The 22565-nt window shown below is 40.0% G+C and overlaps 1 protein-coding gene across 1 annotated transcript; it reads right to left on the bottom strand.

The window, feature by feature from the left end:
* Positions 1 to 2380: 2380 nt before the first annotated feature.
* On the bottom strand, positions 2381 to 21221 carry hook3 (hook microtubule-tethering protein 3). Its single transcript, XM_070924512.1, has 23 exons — positions 21165 to 21221; positions 15038 to 15123; positions 14600 to 14672; positions 14300 to 14350; positions 13958 to 14090; positions 13729 to 13796; positions 13559 to 13621; positions 13170 to 13253; positions 10770 to 10933; positions 10527 to 10667; positions 9998 to 10085; positions 9732 to 9845; positions 9500 to 9610; positions 9191 to 9275; positions 8984 to 9053; positions 7218 to 7358; positions 6708 to 6795; positions 4634 to 4668; positions 4375 to 4457; positions 4110 to 4210; positions 3881 to 3985; positions 3583 to 3654; positions 2381 to 2603 (listed from the first exon to the last, which is right to left on the bottom strand). Exons 1-23 carry the CDS (start codon positions 21219 to 21221, stop codon positions 2463 to 2465), a joined length of 2154 nt encoding a protein of 717 aa, XP_070780613.1. The 3' UTR covers positions 2381 to 2462.
* Positions 21222 to 22565: the final 1344 nt, after the last annotated feature.

Genomic DNA, 22565 nt, shown 5'->3' with positions numbered 1-22565 from the left:
ACAGGGCAACACAGTAATGCCCCATAAGCTCTCCTGTAGTCCAAAACTTGTTGTACTCACTAATACTTGAGGTAAAACCACTTCTCAGATGCAATCTAGCAACATGTTGAGGAGAGGCTGGGCAGAACCACTGCAGGAGATACACACATACAAGTTTAAAGGGGAGCTGACTCTTTTTTTGCAGGCTACACCTCTCAAATATTTCTCTCACACACTGATGGCCAACTCTCCTGCAATCATGTCAATAAAAACAGATATGTGAAAATATGTCATTGAGGTATCCTGAAGCAGCCAGCCAATGTTACATTACACACAAGTACTAGAGAAAAGGCCTATTAATAGATCAACTGCTTGATTGACAGACTATGCTGCGATATTCTGCCCCTGTCCTAGCGGTTTGTAACATAGGTGGAATTGTAACAGACTTGATGCGGTGTGGAAGCACAAGCGGGTATGTCCATGAAGAGTGAGGGGGGGGAAGGAGAATGGAGAGGAGAACAAAGAGTAGGAGAACATGAGGAGTGAGGAGCTGGAGGGGTGGGAAGGAGTTTAATTAGGGGAGGGAGGGTGAGGGTTTTCTTTTCCGACCCCGTCCCTTCTCAGGCCTGTAGGTTATGTCAATGCATGACACTGCAGAGGGTTGTTAGTGCTCGTGCTGCTGCTGCTGCTGTGCTGGTTATTCGCAGGCTTGAGTCAATGCAAAGTCATGCAAACAGTAGGCAGGCAGGTAGTTCATGCATCGTGTGCCCCAGCCTAGCCCAGCCCATGGGCCAGCGCAGGCCAAAGGCAGGCCAGGCCAGTTCACTGGTGTGCCAGTCATGCAGTGACATTGCTGTTGAAGGAGCAGAAAGAGAGATAACGGTCAGACGGCGGGGCCTGTTAGCTGGAAATTCTGGCCTTGATCTAAATGCATACACAGGAAATGAACAGGGTTCATTTCAAGGCTTCTAAAATGTCCATCATGTTAACAAGAGATCAATCATGATGTGCCTTAAAAACAATGACAATGTAAACAGAATGGAAGAAAGACGGGTTAAAGACAGGATAGGAACAGCTCTAACAAGCACACCTATTCAATATTCCTATTTAAAGTGACATGGGCAATACTGTGTAGTGCTTTTCAAAACACCTTTTAACACACCCTGAAAAACCTTTTCACTATGACAACAATCAGTTGATTTGAAAATGATATGGAGAGTGAGTCCACTTCAATGAGCTACTTTGAATAAACAAGGGTCGATCCACAAGCAAACAGTCCCAGGATCGAAAACTCAGCACGAGATTTGCCTTCAACATATTTCTTTCTGTGTAGTGGGAGGGTAATATTGACCAAATACTGTGGTACATACATTTCAAATTTAACACTATGGCACATCAAGTGTTGTCTGAAACAACCTGGTAAATGCTGGTGAGGCTAACGCCACGTGAACTGGTGCCTTTCCCAGTTTGCTCGACGGCGGCTCCTTCGGAAAGATAATGAAAACCAGCCTACACAATTATGCAGCACATTGATCTCTGCCACTATCTATCCAGCTGTGGGTTGCAACGTCTGAAACAACTTCACCAGCTGAAGTGTTTTTTCTCGGGGGAAATCACCATTCAATTATTGCTGCACTGTTACCAGCCAACAGTTGTTGTTTTGTTTTTTTACATCATCATGTAGAGATCATTCAGACCATTGGTAAACAAATGGAACATTTACATGTGATGACTATACATCTTCCTATGCCTCTGCATTTGATGCTCAATACTGATTGAAATTACAGATCAAAACGTAATGACGCGGCAGAAGAGCAACTCATCTCCATTTGAAAAATACAACTCAAACATTGACACATGTAAATGCAAACGGCTGTTACCTGCTTAAAGCTACATCATAAGAGTTAAAACAGATAACGCAGGACAGAAAATCTGACAACTCCAGTCAAAACAAGATGAACATCAAAAGCTATCACAGGTGGAGATGTGCATAAATACTGCATGAACAGGCAGAGCAGGTCCTCTAAACAAAAATGACAGTAACTTGTCAAGAAGATGTGATTCTTCTCTGCCTTGGGGTCCAGATTACCTGCCAGGCAAAAGTTTGCCACAGAGGACAGGCTGAGGAGAGTCAGTGGTTGAGGGGGAGGAAGAGAGGGTGTTTGGAGTGGTTAGTCAGACCCTATCAAATATGCTGGGGTGTGAAAAGGGTAGAGGCCTGGCATCACAGGAGTCAGGGGAAAATATGCTTAGTCAGGAAAAATAAAGTGGTGCAAGATTTGGGCAGCCTTGCCTGGCATCTCTACCTCATGGATCTGATCAAGAAGAAAAAAAGGAAAATCAATAGGCAGAATGCAGGGAAACAAGAACGTCCATTAGAAATGAATGGAAATGGTCTGCCTCAAAAAAGGCACATCTACTGTATGCAAGTTCAGGGGATCTGTAAGGTAGTTTGTCGCAGTATTTTTCTGCCCTGCTGCCATCTACCTTGCGGTAGCTGGCTGGACGTGGCCTGGATAGGAGCGGCGTGTGCTGGTGGCTTGTCTCTGCCGGGCCAGGAAGGACTGACCGGAGCCGGTGTTGGCGAGTCTGTCTTCAGCCGCCTTCTTCTGCAGAGACATACCCTGAGAAAAGATACAGAGGAGGTCTTACTAATGTTCTTAATGGTCACTATCAGTCTAACAAGACAGTAAGTAGATGGAGACTCAGTAGCACAATATGCGTGTTTAAGCTAAACTGCTCTAACTCACAGAGTAAGAGAGTCACCACAGAATCAGCCCACTAATGTTGATGCATGAGAACGCAAATGAGCTCAAACACAACATCATTGCCGATTTAACAGCTCATGAACATTAACACCAGCTATTGATCAAAGGTGTAACAGAGCAAACATTATTTAAGCTTATAGAAAAGCACATGCTGCCCTCTAGTGGTTAAAATGCCTTCATGCATGACTTGTGACTGATGATGGGCCTTCACTGGAAAGGGGTTACAAAAACATCAAAAGTATAAAGATTAATACATTTATTCAAAAAATAAATATAATGTTCAATCTATCAAGGGAGGAAGTGACTTTTTTTTTAAGTTAATGTCTAGGTCAGTCTGTTTTTCAGTGCTTTAGATTATCATTGTTTTAATGTTGTCTTTTGGGTTAGTTATGTATAACTTTGCAACCAACGATTGTTTTCATTATTAATTAATTGATTCATCGTTTGGTCAATAAAATAGTAGAAAACGTCTTCTAGCACACAATGTGACATCATTAAATGTCTTGTTTTGTCCAACCAAGAGTCCAAAAACAACAAAATACTAAATTCTCTATAATCTTATTATGGATAAGACCAAGAAAAGTGGGAAATTCTCACATTTGAGAAGCTGGAACCATCAATTCTTTGGCATTTTTGAGAACAATTAATTGATAATCAAATGAGTTGCCAATTAATGTTCTTTTGATCGATTAATCGTCGCAGTTCAACATTACTTGTGACTTTTGTATTATTACTCCTCTTGGCCAGCTGTATATTAGTGTGTCCCACAGTTAAAAAAGGACTGGTGACAACTGTGACTGGTGCGAAAGTTTCAGGCTGTGTCGATCCTTCTCACCATATTGTACCAGGCTGACACGATCAGTTTCTCCTCGTAATCTCTCTGGCCTTTTGTCTTGTCCATCTCTTTCTGTATGGAGGAAACATAAAGCCACAAAAACGTTAAACAATGCAAGTACTTTTTAAGCTACAATCCACTGTTGTATAGTGTCGTTGTGTTTTAACACATTTTAACAGGCTTCCTTCTCCAGTCAGTAGTTATCTATAAAGGTCACTGGTAAACCTCATTGATCTACAAGCTGCAGAATCCACTCCTTTCCTTGTCAGACCATCTAACTCTTCTCACGCTTGATTACCTCCAATGAGTGCAACATCCTCTCCTTCTCCTGCAGCTGGTTCTTTAGAGCCTGGACCTCTGGACCTGAACCCTGGTTCTGCTTGGGGTCCAGGGTCCGGATCACCTGGAGAGGACACATTCAATCACATTACAAAATGTTCTTGTTGACCTACAGCAAGTATCACTTGTAACACAACACACCGTGCAGAAGATAGTTCACCCATTGTTAGTCCTAAAAATATACTCACACTCTTGGCTTTTTCCAGGTATTTCTTATATCTCTCCTCCATCTGTTTCATGTCTTCATCTTTCTTCTTCAAGGCCTCTTCCAGCTCGTCCACTCGTTGGGCTGAGAGGGAAAAACATTTTAGTTTAGTTGTCCTTTGCTATGCATTGAGTAATAGTTTTTGTGTCCAAGTGTTACAATGTGGTATGTCCACAAAGTCACACATTAAATCATTTCAAATTGTAAAAATGACAAGAACAGATAAGACAGGATGGAGGTCAACTCACAGCTGGCGTTGTATTTAGGCTCCATTTCGTCGATGAAGGAATTTTTCTTCAATAACTCATTGTTCAACTCTCGTAGTTTCTCCCTGATGAAGAGTACAAAGCAACAATGTCAAAAATGTTTAGGCCTACTTTTGTCTAATATTTCAAGTTATGCATTCCAGGATTGAATGAAGAGGACATTTTAAATCTTTTCAAATCAAATTCTACGTTATCTTGAACCAGCAAGACATATTTCTGGGTCTGTATGATGATAACTTACATGTGCTCCTCATATTTCTTCTTCAGAATGGAAGACTGAAAAAAGACAACGGATATGTTTTATAACATTTTATAACATTATATTACAACCTTCAGATACAACTTCAAAACATTTAAGAAACATTTAAAGAGACACTCTGTTGGATAAATGCAGCGAACCTCCCTCCAGTCTTTATACCTGCAGCCACGTGTGTGTGTGTGTGTGTGTGTGTGTGTGTGTGTGTCATGCTCGTTCACTCATTACAAGAATATACCAAAAGGTTTTCAGCACAGTGCCACAATGTAACAAATTCCTGCACAGTTCCCTTCTGATCCAACAGGGGGAAGTGTAGAGCAGATAATGTTTGGAAAAGGACACCATAATAATACTATTATACTACATTTAAAGATCTGTGACTATAAATGAGGGAACCAATACAGAAGTAATGCAGACCTCAAACCAAAACTTTGTGCAGGTGATAACAGGATTTTCCAGTTTGGATAATCGCAAAGAATATTTACAATAGAAGAGAGTCTTTGTGTTTTTTGATCCTGCATCCAAAGGCAGTCCCACTATCCATGTGGCGTCTTATTTGGTGAGCAGCGAAATCATGTGAAAGCAGAAATCTGCAGAGTATCTCTCTAAACTAGAAACAGCATCAAGGAACGAGGAAAGTTGGATTTCTACAGGGAGGAAAAATCTACATGTAGAGGATGCCTGAGGGCTGATTTAAGGTACTACTCTATTTCTAAACAGGGAAAGGAGACCTGCAGAGTCCCGACACCTAGCTAGCAAAAAAGTAACTCTTACTTGTGTGTAGCAACTCAGGGTAACAAATGCATAAAAGCTCAATACAAGGTTAAAATCCAATGAATGTTGAGGTAATTCTGGCCAAGTTGTAATTCTATTTGCAAAGAAACTATGTTTACTTATGTTTATATTATATAAACACAGTTTAAAATATATATATTTAATATATATATATATATATATTCCGAGTTGTTACACAGTTTCAGGAAGTCAAAAAAGTAAGCTATCACCTTGAAAGTACAAAGTCTAAAAGAGGTCAGGAAGTTATACTTACTATAGTCTGACAGTGGGAGCATTATTTGAAAAGAAATGCACAGGTATTTTACTGATTGGCAAGAATCACAGTCGTGTCAAATGTGGATGGTTTTACATCCATGTGATTATCTGTCGAGGTGTTTTTCTCCTGACGTTTGATGCACCAGCTCCATGACGGAAACTGTACTGATCATTCTACTTAAATAATGCATTATGGAAATCAGTTTTTCCATTCTCTGCTTATTGTGTACTTGTTTTTATAAACTATACAGCGTCTATAAAATACTGAACGTAAGTGTTCTGTTCATCCTGAGTGAAAAGACAGATTGTTAAAGCAAGACTGATAACGCTGGTGATGGGATGTAAAATCTACACAGGCTGGCAGGAATGGGACCGGAAACCCTCGATAGAAAAGTTTTGTATTTTAAATTAGTGTTATTATGTACAAAAGAAACGTAGCAGCTCATGAAAGATGACGTAAAATGTGCATGCAAGCTCTCTCTCACACATAAACCTTCTCAGGAGATTCTCCAAACTTCCTCTTCCTAAATACCATTTGTCCACTACTAGGAACAAGTTTGAAGGAGACAAGGAACAAAGAAGAACGTGATGAAAATGTCCCCCTTAAGTCTTAAATATGTTAATATGAACTAGAACAAATCTATGATGCTGATTTTATGAAGGTCTGATCTCCCATTTACTTATATGCTATCTTTGACTACAGCATAGAAATAATGTAGCACACACATACACAGAAAGACAAGATCATGGATACAATGGAGTGTTAGAAATTGTTATTCTTAGGAAGAGTTAGTTACAACAAAAATAAATTAAAAGTGATTTCAGCTAATTTTGCCTTTACACTTTCGCAAGTTACTTTTCATAAGAAAATATCAAATCCTAGAGCCTGTACTTGTGAACCACCTTTATTCACAGAGTGTGGTGTGTTGGGAATTTGAATTTCTGTGGTTGTTGCCAACATTTCAACTGGTATCAGAGTTACACACACACACACACACACATTACTTACATCGTCTGCTTTGGAACCCTGTTCTTGAAGAGACTTCTGCAGCTCCTCTACCTGACTCTGTTCCTCCATCAGGCGCTGATTGATAAGCCTAGAGAAAAAAAAAAGCACAGAGGACCAGTTTAACAAGATTTTCACACAGCAATGAGCAAACTGTCAGCTATATAGTGGTAGATAAAACATCAAAAGGGGCAGGCTTTTGGCTAAAAGGCCATTGACTCAAATTCCAGTTTAGACAAAGAAAATCTTTGTGGGGAAATAAATGGGAGATTGATCCTCATTCCAACACAGAGAAACACAAGCTGTCCACGATGAAATGTGGCTCAAAACTACATGAACAGACCAAAAGATTCTAGGTAGTAAAACATTCTCTTTGCTATTGCTATTTTCATTAAATTTCAATAAGACAGTCAGCACAAATGAGAAAAATGTAGTACTGTTTTACCGCAGCAAAAGCCATAAACAATTCAGCCTTTGTTGCTCGTGCTGCATGTTTCTGTGCTCTTTGCTGACCTGTTCTCTGTCTCCAATTCATTCTTCCTTCTGTTGGCGTCCTCCAGTAGACTCTGCAACAGTGCAATCTTCTCATTGTCTGATCCCTCCTGGGCCAGCTTCAACATCTTGTTCTCATGTTGAAGACGAATCAAATGTTCTCTGAAAAAACGCATTGGACAGAGGCAAGTGTTCATTTGAAACTCCACTGATAACTGATCACATATAGCTGAAACCAGTACTGGTTGTGATACACCTGTACTCACCAACACACAAGATAAAATACACCACCAGTGAGAATACATTATTGCATGTGTTGTTCTCTATGAACTCCCAGCTTTCACTGAGAAGTGTTGTTCTCTTCTCTAAACTAATTTAGTTGAATTACTGTGGAAACACCCACTTTCACTTGCCTATCTATTTATCTTCTCTGCATCATAAAATAAGAATGACAAAAAAAACCTGAAAACAAAACAGAGCACTGTGCACAGTACAGACGGAGGTTAATAAGGAGGACTGAGCGTCCTTGTTCTCAGGTAAACACAAAAATGTCATGTTTTAAGATTTACCATCTGATACTCAGGCAGCCTGGAAGTGAATAAATCTTTGTTTGTCCTGGGGATCCGTCTGTTTCAGACAGTTTTATTCATTTTTATGAACAGCTTGTCTATATGTGACACTGTCCCCCTTCGATCCATTTACTTAATAGATAAGCTTGGATCTGTTGTTTGATAGTGTTGAGCACAGTCTGTCTCTTGGGTCCTGTTTTTTTTTTAGGGTGTGGCTGCTGACTCTTTTCCAACTGGAGAACTGAGCAAATGTTTCCAGACAAACTCACAGCTGCTGGCCAGCAAAGGTTAGGCCAGGGAAGGCAAAGGGAGACTTGAGAAGAGGTTCCAATATAGCTTATTGAGTGAAATGTTACATCAACATGACCGGGTTTCTTCTGGTGAAGTTTGGATTCTGCCGCAGGTTCAGAGAATAACCACATTTCCAGCTGTTGTTCTGGTTGTTTTACAGAAAATCTATCCCAGATGTTGGTTATAAAAAGGTTGAATCTGGCAAAAAGGCACTTCAGTTTTTCACACTCACTGTTGGATGCTGAACTTACAACCAACAGACACGAATGAGCATGAATCACCCAGTTACCAGTTTTGTACTACACACACAGTTCTTCTCTTTAGATATCTCTCATGAAACGTCGCTATTGCAACATCTTGCTTCTTCAAAAGTTTGCAGAATATGACATCACCTCAGGGCACAACAGCTTTTGGTTACTCTGTAGGTTTAATGAATAGCCTGAACTGGGTTAACTCAAGTAATGCTTTTTCCCCACCAGTAGCTTTTAGGGGATTAGGATTTCAAGGTAAATCCACATTTTTCTTGGTTCACAAGAGTAGGAAAAGAAAATCCAGGCACCGTATGCTGACTGCAGAAAACCCAGCCCTCTTGGAAAGCAGCAGTCAGGCTGATGTAACTCACACACAACTATTACATAACTCACTACAGAGACGGCTGTTTTTAGGCTAAACGCATCTACCTTAAAAAAAAGCACCTAGAGCAAGAGGAACAGGATAAAAACACCATCTGGCTACTAAGTGAACACTAGCACTACACAAACTGTGCACACACACAATCAGCACCATCAGCAGAGGATCCAGATGTCTGCCATTGTAAAGCACCTCTCAAATATTATCCTTTACCTTGACTGGTGTGTGTTCAGCTAACTAACCAACTGAATATACATACGTGAGATGATACATAACCGTGGGGTTCAAAAGTCATACCGAATCTCTGGGGTGGTGATCTCAGCAGCCAGCGAATCAGAGCCGTCGTTGCTGGCCAACGGGAACAAACCTGAAACAAGCAAATCTCACCATTAAAACAGGGTGAACCCAACTATTTAGACTTGACCAAGTAGACTATACTTAGTTTAAAAAAGGCCAAGCTTCAGCTCCTCATATTTAGCCACTCTCAACAGTTATTAACTTTACCTGATGTAAGCTGTCCCTCCTGGGCTTGGACACAATGTAGCTCCTCGATAGTCTCCTTCAGAGAGTCTCTCTCTGTCCGCATACGCTACAGAGGGAGAGGAAAATACGTTACACAGAAAAAGTATGACAGAGAGAAATAGCGCAGGTCTGGAATGAAGATCTGATGAAGAATAAAACAGAATTCATCTGTCAATCAAGTAAGGACTAACTATTTACAGCCTTTGGTCTTACATTCTTCTTACTCGCTGAACAAAATGCTACTTTACAAAGTATTCATAGTGCACTATTAATAAAATGAACTGTACATACATCTTTTTCTTTTTGTAGAGAGTCCACTTTCTCTTTGACGCGTTTGTACTCAAACTCCATCTTGTCGGCCTTCTTAGACTCTTCTGACAGTCTGTTCTGAAGTTCCACCACCTGTGCAAAGAAAGGACAGAAGACATTATCTCTCAAAATATACATATACGTGTGAGTATTGTATTAGAGTTATAATAATGAGGATTGCATGTGCAAGTCAACATGGCTGCTGGTTGGGCACCTGTCTCTTGTATGTCTCCAGCTGGCCTTTGGTAGCATTTGCCTTCCGGAGCTCTTCCTCCAAACTGACGTTGGTCTGCATTAACACTGTGTTCTTCTCCTCCATAAGCTTGTTCTGTAAAATAGCGACAGAAAAGATGAATTTGTGCCGTCTAACTTGGACATACAAATATAGGCATTTGTTATGTGTTGTAAAAAGAATTTAGTGGAACTTGTCACAACATATATGAAGTTGTTGCTGTCATCTGTTGTTGTGTGACTGTGTACCTGTCTCCTGAGAAGTCCCATGTCCTCCAGTTTCTTCTTGTAGTGTTCCACTGTGCCCTCCAGCTTTGACACTTTGTCTGATGAATGCCTGGGAGGGAAACAATATGCACTTTCATTTTGTGATGCTGCATATAGAGAGGAAAGACTCTCTTTGTGTAGCGACACACCTGTAACAACAGATGTCTGAAATAACAGGATAGTGGTTCAACAATAGATTATTTGTCCTCTGTCATCTCCAGTTTTTCTAACTCATTTTCACTCCCATCAGGCCGTTGGTACAAGACGTATTATTTTTCAAATATTTTATATCTTTAATTATGCTGCCATGTTCCTGTTTTTAGCAAACTGCCACCAATACTTATGGTATAGCCTTTCATGGGTTATAAAAACCCAGAACAAAAACATGTTTTCTCGCACTTATAATTTTCTGTGCCTTAACCAGATTGCTAAGAACTATGATTGGAATATCTTATATTGTTCAGTGTTTAGTTTGCTTTGTTAGAACCAAGATTTTGAATCCCTGTCTTACCGGAGGACATCCATCTCATCCTTGAGAGACTGGGCTTCATCAGCCAGTGATGCAAGCTCTTCGTTCTGTGACTTAACATCCAAGAGTTCTTTTTCAAGCTCTTCACAACGGATCCGGTAGTCATCTTTTGCTGCCTCCAACCTGGAGAGAATTAGCAACATAATCATCTCTGACATCAGCATCACTCAATTCAACTCTCACTTTTTATATGACAATATCTCCGTCCTTCTAGTAGCTCCACACCTGAAAGTTTCCTCCTGTAGTTGCTCCAGTTGTGTCTGCAGCTGGAGGTGTCTGCGTCCAGCAGGGCTGTTTATATCCTCTATGGAGTCAGACTGGTTAAGTCTCTCCATCAGGACCTGGTTTTCTGCTAGCAAACTGCTCTTCTCCTCTTGCAGAGCTGCCACCTGTGGGAGGAAAGATAGCCAAAAGGGAGGCAAAGAATGGAAATACAAATAGAAAACCAAAAAAGGAGCAGAAAGGGCAGAAAGAAATGGTTCGGTAGAGAGATACGTGGAATAAGATGGATGGGAGGAGACAGGGATTTGGATAACCGAGGGAGAGGTGTAGAGAGGGGTAGATGTTAAGATAGAGAGAAGAGAGGTAGAGAAAGGAAACAAGTTAGAGGGGAATAACAAAAACATTTCAAATTATATCACTCAAGCAGTTTAAATGTAACATTTTCTTTACAACAGGTTATCAATCTAATAAAGCCAGCACACACCAAACTCACACCAACAAGGCAAACCAACAAGCTCCAACATAGCAAAGAAGGCTACGTATGGTTTGATGTTGCCTTCTCAATGTGATAGACAGGGTATCAAACTCCACACAAAGCAAAGCAGAAGCTGTTATTTTTTCTAAATGTGCCATGATAATAAATACATAATAAAGTAGTATATAAGTAGTAGTAGTATAATAATAAAGTCTGATGCAACTCAAAAAGTGTAACTATATTTTTCTAATGAGAAAATATTAACATGCTTGTAAGATTAATAAGCAGGGTTCTTTATAACAATTACCTGGAATCGAACGACGATACAACATACTACCAATCTTTAACCCAGACTGTTAATGAATTTGCCAGGATCCAGTCAATAACCCCTCCTTAAAATATTGGGAAAGTGACCTTTCTATGAGCCTACACTGGCACAAGTGACATCCACAGAACTAGAGGGAGGTATCGTATCTAATGTCTTCTGACTCTCAGAGCAAGAAAAAAAAAATTGTAAAAACCTTTTTTGTGCTATTGAGGAAATTTTATCGAATTTTGCTGTTTCCATAGAGAGATACTTAAAAAGGAGCATAAATACATCTTTATGGAAACACGACTAGTGTGAAAATTCTCCTCACTGCAACATTCCTACATCAAATCAAAGATGGGATCAGGGCAGCTATCAGTAACATCACATATGAATAATATACAGTATGTGTAAATATTTGTCATTTATTCAACAGTTCCTTCCTGGGTCCAAAAGCCAAGCTTTTCCCCTCACTGTATACTGTTGCTGTGGGAAAGCATGAAACGCACCAAGGTAAAAAGGCAGAGGGTTATAAGTGAAGGGGTGACAACTGACACACCCACACAAAACTGCAGTCGTGGCTGGCGTGACCCAAGAGGACCACGTGTATACGTGTGCACAAACACTTGTGCACAAACGTGTACACACACATGCACACATAATTAGGAGAAGGGGAATCTGGATTCCAAAAGGGGATGCTGGTGCAAGCAGACTGAAATAAAACCAGCACTTTTAGACACACCACACACCATAGATGTAAAAAAAAAAAAAAAAAAAAGAGACAGAAAGAAAAGAAAGTTTGGATTTACCCTCTCTTCTAGCTCATTAAAGTCTAACCTCAGTCTATCACGCTCCTCTTGGACATGGAGGGCCTTTAAAGCAAGGCACACAGTATTGAAATAGTCAGGAAATAAGAGGACACACAACAGGAGAGCAGGAAACCCTTTAAACTACAGCTCCATTTTTCTGTAATAACTATGTCATTAGCAGAAAATAAATATGTCCATTATGTTCAATTGCTATAAAGATATAGAAAGTGTGTTACTCTCTTTTTGCAGCAGTCTATCACTGTTGAAATTAAATCTGACCAAGAAATAATGAAGTAAGTAAGTATAGGAAAAGTCCATCAGTAGCAACAGTGTAATTAGTGTAAGTATGCAAAAAAGGAGCTGCTTTTAAAGTGTAACCAAAAGCTGTGGCTGTAAAAGTATGAAGTACGACGAACTCAGTTAGATAGTAAAAGAGTTACAAAATATAGCAGAAAACGTAAGAATGAAACTTTTAATTGGGTGGATGTAGGAATACTATGCTATATACTATAATATAAAGAACCACTGAAATAATAATAATAATAATAATAATAATAATAATAATAATAGTCACACATAATAATGTTATCCACTTTAATGTCAATTCACATACTCACATACTCACTTTTTAATAATGTGCCACTGTAATAACTAACTGACCTCTACAACCTCGCCAGACCCACTGGTGGTGTTGTCTTTCAGATTAGGTCATTCCTACATGTGATAAGAGCACCTGCACAGTGTACTACCATGTACAAAACCAGCAGTCAAACAGCCTAACACATAGGGGATTACAACTGCATGGAACCAACCTGCATGTCAAGCTCACGACACCTCTGGGAGATCTCTTCCTTGGTAGCCAAAGCATCATTCAGCTCCTCTGCTGTCTTCTTCAGCTGAGAACAGAAAGAAACAACAAATAAAAACCCTGCAGATTTTATTTCACATCCACACGAATTACTGTCCACTTGGATGAGGACACTCATTTACACCTTGAGGACATGCTGGATCAAGGCAGTTTGTACACAGTAATGATGGCGCAGTAGCGTAGAGTCGTTTTGCGCAGTGAAATTGTACAAATTAGCAAAATTCACATTACATATGGTGCTCCTTCTGAAATTTGAGACCCCATTGATGGCAGAGTTAGACAACAGAAATGCATTTGAAGGCACCACAGTGAGGTTCTATAAAGTCTCCATACCTGTCTGTCTAGATCCACATAGGAGTCATTTCCTCCGGCCACTGGAGTCTCTTTACTCATCAGCTACAGAAACACACAGAAATGGGTTAATGGTTGGAAGAAATTCTCATTATTAGGCAATTATCATCTGCAATTAATTGGCTAGAGGGCTAATTAGCATGCTAGTTCACCTCTTGGATGGCTGTCATGACAACATGCTGCACTGACTCCTCCATCATCATTATGGTCTGGATGTACTCTAGAGAACACAGAAAAACAGACAAAATTAGGGGGTAAATTCAAGCTTCTGAGTCAGTTGTTAATGCAATGTGATTTCACAGAGCATTGTTTTCCAATAACAAATTACATATCGAACACACACACACACTTTGACAAACACACAGAGTATGGGATAAGCACCTTGTTTCTGTTCACAGTTGACAGCACAGCCCAGTATAAGTTGCAGCATCCTGCCAAGTTCTGCTGCGTCAGAGTGTTCTCCAATAAGGTTAACATCTGGTAGAGTGAAGTCATTGATGTGCTGGCCTAGGATCTATACAGGGACAAAGGCGTTTTAATGTTTCTAAAAAAATATTCCAAATATTTCATTATATGACAACTGGATTATCATGGCCTTGGGTGCTAAAGGGATTAAAAGGTGGAGTAGGCAGTCACAATTTCTCAACACAGTTGCTTATGTAATCTGGATGCTGGGTCCTGATCAAGGCTTATTTCATAATGAATACAGTAGATTCTTCTTACCTCCTGGTTATAGTCCAGGATGCCTTTCAGAATTTTCTTTAGATTGCTGACCTGAAACAAGAGAGATGCTTAACCAATATCAAATAAATCTATTTTTCAAAATGTAACAAAGTAGTAGTAGAATAACATAAGTCATTAGGAACATACAGAACAAACATATAATTACCATGTCTGGATAAAGATAATTTACACTTGGAAAGATCTGTTTTGTCATGCAGCTAATGGGGAATACAGAAACTGGCCTCACAAAACCAAAACCATGCAAACGTACTAACAAAACAAAGAAGAACCGATTCTTACCTTTAACCTCCAGTTGTCCCCAACCTCTGGCTTGATTCTACTGATCCAAGCATCATTGAAATACACTATATCTCTAGAAGAAACAAGAGAACAGGGATTAAAAGTGTCAAGTTTTTCTGAATGACAAAAGGCACGAATAAAGTGGCCAGTTTTTGGGCGGACAAGAAGGGGAATCTTCCAGATCTGCAGGTTGAGGAAATTGAATGAGAAAAAGGTTGGGCATACAGTGATGGAGTGACAGTCTTACTGAATGTTTTAATATTTATGAATTATGTTTACAGTACACTCTGGTATATTCCTTTGACGTATAATTCAGTTTTGCACATGAATGGCAAAACATGCCACCAACATTGTAAAATAACAAAGAAAATTCGACAGATAACAAATATTGCAAATACTGCATTTTCTAATACACCAAACTTAAGGATGAAAACTTACATTTTCTGTAGAGCTTGGGCCATGACGATACCACTCGTCAAGTCTTCTACTGTCTTGCATGGAGCCTCCACTCCAAAGGTCTGGACCTAAACACCAAACAAACACACATACACACACACACACACACACACACACACACACACACACACACACACACACACACACACACACACACACACACACGTTGAGTGCTGGGTGCAGGATAAAACTATGCACTATGCACTATTACACCGGGTTAGTGCAGCTACAATCTAATCTGTTTACAACATTCAACAAACATTTTACATGCCAAGCTACGACACCCTCTTCCCCGAGGTTTCAGCAGTACAAATGTGTGTTTCTGTATGTAATTCAGTATGGGTCTTGCGTGATCAGCTGGACACCATGTTAACTGTGAAATACGGCGATATATTGAAATTGTACTGATGCTTGCTTTTCAGCTTAACATGATGTCAGATGATCAGGAGACAGTGAAGGTAAACTACATTTTAATCAGCATCAGGATGATTACATCGGTAATTAGAATAGCCTGGGTTTTTTTGTCACACTAATGTATTCTTGCTTTCCCACTACCATTTTAGATTTTTTGTATATTTAAATTATATTGTTTAGATACAAGTCTAAATTGGCATTTTTATGGTATCATTCTACAGTATCTCTCTGAAGGCCAGAGTAAACACAGTCTGCCGCTCACACTTACTGCTCCTGCAAACTTTCTATCCACTTTGCTTGTCATCATTGCTCAGTTTCTCTTACATTACCTCTATCATTTATTTCAGATCTTCCTTCCTCATTTGGCATGTCGTTGTTCCCTTTCTATCCCTTGCTTTTCCTCCAGACTGAAAGTCTGTTGCCCAGACAGAAGTGAATATTTTTCAGTCTACATGCCAACAGTCCACGTGCCAAAGGAAGAGGGGAAATTGAGAGCACGAATGTTGGAATTCTGACAGGAAGAAAATGACGAGGTTGAAATTCTGCCTGCACATCGTTCCGCCGGTCTCACTTTTCATTACGTGGCTCAACATGCAGCTCTCAAGCCCTTAGTCGCAGATCTACCAAGAGGAGAAGGCAACAAACACAAGCTATGTGCTTATGTTCTCAGAAGATTGGCCAAATTATTCGAGAGACTTTGAGAGTGCTTCAAGTCAGACTCCAGCTGGACTTTAATATATTCACATATATTTTCAACTTGTCATTGTTTCCAACATAAAACCAATTCAAAGTTCTTATGACTGGAATGGTCTTACTGCTATGAAACTGTTGGCTGTACAACTGTTTACACAATTTTCTTAAAATAAACATGATGCAAGAACAACATCATCTTCGACTACTGAGTTGCCATAATATGAGTATCTGTTTTGAACAAATTTAAAAAGGAGAAGAAAATTCACTGTGCTTGACTAATTTACTTTAGAACCAACTCCATGGGTCGGTGACATGGATCAGCATTTTATTGAGCCACAAAAATCAACCCTGTATCATCATTTATTAGCAGAAACAGAGATCAGTAAACAAGAAGACATTCAACACTGTACACAGGAAAGGACACATGAGGGCAACATGACACTCAAAATAACATCCACACCATCACCTGATAAATTTGACTGCTTCACAGTTGGACATAAAGTGTAATGACTGCCAAATGACCTTCATGAGGCCAATTACGGTCTATCCCTGAAATGCTGTCATGACTTTCCTTAAGCACACCTTTATACCTTATTTAATAACTGATCCAACCACAAAATATTCATCATGATCAACTTCTAGCCAGGATGTTTCACTCAAAACTTCCCACATTGTTGATGAATGAATGACTGTATGTATGACAGCTTTCAAATGACTGACTTGTCAACTAGATGACGTCCCCCTACATCTGATCTCAAAATGTCTGTATTATCATTCCTATCCCTACTAAGTAGCTTTCAGGGTTTTCGGGTAGACAAGCACCAATAAGACCGCTTCTCTGTGTATCAGTCAGGCAGCTAGTAGCTAAAGCCAACCACTGGCCCAGAGCCAACACAGAACCAAAACAATACCCCTGATTACATAACACCATCTACCAGTGAGAGAAAACCTCACCCGCTTCAATTGCCCACACAGTGTTCACACCATTATCTACCAGTTCAGCTAAACAGTATTGTCAACTTTATACTACAGCACAATCAAGATTACACCCCATTAAATTAGAATTTCAGACATTTCAAAAACCACGATTATAAACAAGTTATTGGCATGTAATCAGTACTATGTAATATGTAATATGCCTGGAGTTTGATGTCAGGTTGGAATATCGATCAGCACCCAGGGTCCGAAATTAACACCATCAAGTGCCAAATGCATGTGGATTTTCTGATTGGCGAGTAAATCTTGGAAGGCTTCATCTACTAGTCCCCTTGTCTGGTGAGCCAAAAGTTATTTTCAGACACTGCCAACACTTATTTTGGCCGATGCTGATGTGTTGAGGTATTAGATCAGCCACCTTAAATCTACCAGCTACTTGAAGTCCAACACATCCAAATCTGTTGCATTTTATCCCCGTTTTGCACAGGGTTCTGTAGCTTTTTTTTTTACATCCTAAACTATTGTTCCCAAGCAGCAATAGGTCCTCGTGGCCACATGAGCTCCACATGCTTAACTGCATGTTAGGTCTACAAAGCAAAATACATACCACTGGATTACAAAGCCTTTAAACAGAACATATGCCCATGTGATGTCTGTCTACCGGGGAGCAGTGCAGGCGAGTTGCTTTATGCTGTGTTGGACAATGTGCCATTTACCCAGCTCTATTTTAGTTACTGATGGCACATTAATTGTGCTTTTAGGGGTTAATTATTTGTGTCACACTTGATGCCTTAATGCTGATTAGGCATCAGATAAAAGACACTTATTTTGGTTGTTAAATTGGCGATGACAATAATCTGCTCTAATTCGCCATAGATTAAACTGCTGATTGTCCTAGCGCCCAACTAGGGCTGGAAGGTTTTGCTGAAATCAACATCATGATAAATGTTTTGTCTATTAAAACTTCATAGATAGTTACTGAAAGACTTCACAATTTGGGCTAAAGGTCAATGGCCACAGTGTAAAAGGACCACACTTAGTTGATTACAGTTGCAACATCAGACCTCTTCACAGATAGCTCTGGGCTAAGCCATGTCCCCCCTCCGTCATCAGGGTCACCTCCAAATCAGCTTATTATGATTATATTAAATCACTGAACCTTGAAGCACTGACTGCTGAGTAAAAAGAGGTCAACAACCACTTCTGCATCTGTTGGAATAATAATTTTTGTAGTCAATATGCATTATTGCACAAAACAGCTTGGAACTTTTTGTTTTTAGTGAATTGCTTTCATATCATTTTTCAGGAGATTACGTGTTTAACTTTTTACTGTATCACTGTAACTGCACAATACTTGGTTAAGTATACATGCTTCTCGTAAGAGCACTGGCTGTCCACCACAGAACATCTTTTAGCATCTTAGGTCCTGTTAGTGCCCAATTTACGTGTTTAAGCTGCAATGTGATGATTGAAAACCAATGAACAAAGAAACAAAGCATCATTCACATCAGCATGTTAACTGTCTTGCCAGATTACAATCAGCCTACTTTGATCACATCATCAGTAGCAATCTGTGGACAATGGAATTGTCTACCTTAACTAACACCTGCATTGAAAAATGAGGGTTAGGTTCTGACAGTCTATGAAACCAAAAGGTTTGTTCAATGGACCCTGGAGCCAAAAAAACACTTCACCAAAAGGTGTTTTTCCAATGACCCCTCAGCACTCTGAGTCACATGCACAATAACTAATGACAACATTTCCATGGCTGCACACAAAGGGCAACACTAGAAATCTGTGACATAAACTGAATTACTAATCTATCAGAGATGAGTATGTTCATTTTTTGGAAAAACCACAGCCCTCAAGCAATATAAAACAAATAACAACCAACAATCATATTCTTGAAAAATACTGGCTCAAGTACACCAAGTAAGAATGGACACACACTACTCAGACACTGAGGTCAAAAAAGGAAATCCACACCTAAGAGTTTGTGGACTGTTGGGAACCACGAAAGTGATCAGTGTGAAGAGCATGCCAACCTTGTACAGCGTTGACGGGTGTTTATGTGGTGCCTGGTGATGTGGTTTCAGGTAGAACAAAAATAAAAATAACCAAGGCACAATGCAGCCAATGTACTTGGCTGTTTTGGTGATGTGCAACGCAGTGCATCATTTCCTTGTAAAGCGTGAGAGAGTATCACATCATGTACATGGATGTGGCAACACTGTTCATGATAAACAGCCATTACTGACCCAACAGACAACAAACACACACATTTACGCAATACTGTGGCTTCTTATAATTCTTCTACTACTGTATTTACTATTCAAAACAATATAATTAATCACCCACTACTTAGTAGGAGTTTCATGTTCCTCAGTATCCCCTAAATCCAAACTATTTGGCCTTCCTATTGTACTGACCTGAAGCAGAAACAGCTGCCTAGATATCTCCACTGCTATTTCGTAAGATGTACAGTCTCACACTCTATGTCACACTCAGTGACTTCACAGTTAGCAGGTATGTGAGGAATGTCTGCCTGCCGCATCATTATTAGAAACAAGAAGAAAGGCCATTCTGAGTTGTTGCACATAAGCCAAGCTATGACAGCAAGAGGAGGAGGCGACAGCGATGCACGGACAGATACAGGATGCAGATTGGCTGTGACTGTGCATGAACATTTTGTACCAATCAATCAATTTGAACTTGTTCTTTTCTTTCAAAGGCTTTCACATCCAACAAAAGTCACTATGCAAAAAGACGTTTTTTGTTTTCATAATTAAATTATGCTGTAAACTTTCACATTAAACACTCATGTTCTGAAAGCATACTTTTCAATTTCACAAAAGGGAATCCACAAATTGATTTCAAGCATGTTTACGTGACATGCAAGAAAGCACATGACTATGCAGAAGCAAGGTAGCTTGTTTATATTAAGCTCTAATAGCAGCACCACATGCATGTTTTCACTATACACTACTGACATGTATGCTGGTAGTGTATTATGAAAACATGTAAGTACCTATGCACAGTTTCCATCACATGCTATTTCAGCCAATCCACTCACAATTCTCTTGTTTTTACACAGCTCAGCTTTGTGATGCAAATTGTAATCTTAATTGCTGCCTTTCCTCGTCTAAAATCTAAATCACAGTTAAGAGAGTCTGGATTTTTTTTTCGATTTATGACATGAACAGTGAGTGTCCATATACTTGGATGTAATATTCACATCAGCAATTTTTTCCCCTCAGACATCACCCATCTCTGCTTTAGATTAAATGTTATTTCAATGCACCAACAGCCATACCCAAAACATTAGAACATTTGAGATGTCCAGGTACTAAGCTATGAATATATCAACCCAGCTCTAGCCACAGAGCTGCATTTCAACAATGTAAACATGTACCAATCGGTAGCATGTGATCCTACAATCTGATGCCGTATTCCACTTGGTCGCTTCTTATCTGTTTTCAGGCTCTGAAGAGAAAAGATTTAGGGTGACGTTAACTATATACATCCAAGCCCGGGAAGCTGCCCTGTATGTGACAGTTTTGATCAGAGGGAGGAATGGGGAAGGGAAAGCGGATATAATGATACATTGGACAACAATGACAGGAATTCAGACTCAAAGCAGACACCGAGCTGTAACGGTATATACTCAATCCAGAGGAAAAAGCGTTGGCTTAAAAAAACGTTGAACCATAACAAGGCCAACGTCTCTGTCGTTTGATCCCCTTACAACATACGACAGCGCATTAAGAAAGGTGAGCTAGCTAAATAACCGATTGCACAGGGCTAGAACCAAAATTATAGTCTTCACTTGGTGGTATGATGGCTTGCTGGCAGCTAGCAAGAAACACATCAGCAGCTAAAGCAGCAAACAGCTGGCCTGCATACGTAACCAGCGTGAGCCCGTGTCATTTTCCCCTAGCCTGCTAACGTTACCCCCGCTAGCTCATCTAGCTAGAATTAGCTTTGTATGCTAGCTAGCATCGCCGGCGCCGGAGAACTGTCTGTCAGTGAAAAGAACCCCCCAAAAACTTCATATTTGATCACCTACCCATGTCAAGAGGCTTTCACAGAGTTCCATTCGATCCAAGCACTCCGATGTACTCATCGTTACCTAACGTAGACCGACTTTGTATGGTGAACAGAGCCTGAAGTTAAGAGTCGGCTTCATGTACTCCCGAGGTCTCTCGCTCTCTGGGTGTCTCACAATCCGTCCGCCAATAGTCGGGTTCGCTGCTTCGCCAGTCCGGCGTCTGCCAGAGGAGGGCTGGGTGGGCGGAGTCTAACTCCCACGGTTACAGAAAAAAAAACATGAGAAATATTCCCGTGGAACATGAATGTCACTTAAAATGTGTAGAGTACATTTTGGATGTCGGTAAGACAAATATGAAGGTGCGTGTTGAATTGGCAAATAAAGCCACTTTCAAGGGCAGAAAAAAGGGCATTTGCCTGCAGGGCTGCTAGTGCTGTTGGCCACCCTCTTGACCCTCTGGAAAACAAAGCCCAAAGTTTGGGTAAAATTGCTGACCTTATGGCCCATATCAGTTTTATTGTGCTTGACTGGTACATATTATCAAATAAATGTGCAATCTATCAAATAACCACAAAATAATTGCCACGCAGACAACTTGGGACCTTCGTGGCCCCAGACCCTCAGGGGCAATGGCAGCTGACCTCTTTGCCCTGTAGGTGATCCAGCCTCGCCTGCTTGTCACAGGAGCAGAGAAACAAAAGGCATTAGAATGGACTATATGCGCACAAATAGAATAAATATGTTAAGCGTCATCTATTACATATTTCTGACATTACAGTATTTAGAGCAGTGGCTCCCAACCTGGGGCAGCAAGGTTAAGTTGGAGGGGTCATGAGAGGATTACCAGCATAGGAAAGCAGAAAACATATTTATGTTACACAAAATTTATGTTACACAAAATTACATTCCTCTAATCGCTTTATTCTTAATTACTGGATCATTTTAGCTCTTCGGGCCTCTAAATTGTACTCAATTGAAACAAAAGTAAAAAATCACTTCGGTTGAACTGGAGTTACAAACAAAAAGGTTGGGAACAACTGACCTAGCACCTTCCTCCTTTAGCTAGATGATAAACACTGGTATGTTGATTTACCATTTGGAAAAGGCAATTTGCTCCCAAAACATGACAAACGTAATGGCACAATTCTTTTTTGAAAATCTTCAACTTAGATGATGGTCATGCCCAAAATATGTAGGGGTAAATTCAAAAAGTTAATAAATAAATAAATTGACAGTCTCACTGACTTGCAGCCAAAATGGAAGTAGGTTATAATATGAACAGCTGTCTCATTTTGACATTTTGGAAATCCTGATGCAGATTGCACCACAGCACTGACTCCTCAAGCAGCTGCAGTATTTTCCCACCAGGGTAAGACTCTCACCTAACCGGTTCTCAGCTGTAGAACAGCAGTGGCATTT

This window comes from Enoplosus armatus, chromosome 18 (assembly GCF_043641665.1).
Source record: "Enoplosus armatus isolate fEnoArm2 chromosome 18, fEnoArm2.hap1, whole genome shotgun sequence".
Classification (NCBI taxonomy): domain Eukaryota; kingdom Metazoa; phylum Chordata; class Actinopteri; order Centrarchiformes; family Enoplosidae; genus Enoplosus; species Enoplosus armatus.
Note: the sequence above shows the minus strand (reverse complement) of the source record. Positions and strands in the feature narration are given on the sequence as shown.

Excerpts from the sequence above, each read along its gene's own strand:
- hook3 (XM_070924512.1), bottom strand. The coding sequence starts at position 21,221 with ATGAGTACATCGGAGTGCTTGGATCGAATGGAACTCTGTGAAAGCCTC. Across the intron at positions 13,797-13,957 it reads CAACTGTGAACAGAAACAAG|AGTACATCCAGACCATAATG; the intron begins GTGCTTATCCCA and ends TGTGTTCTCTAG. Across the intron at positions 10,668-10,769 it reads CTACAGGAGGAAACTTTCAG|GTTGGAGGCAGCAAAAGATG; the intron begins GTGTGGAGCTAC and ends AATTCTCTCCAG.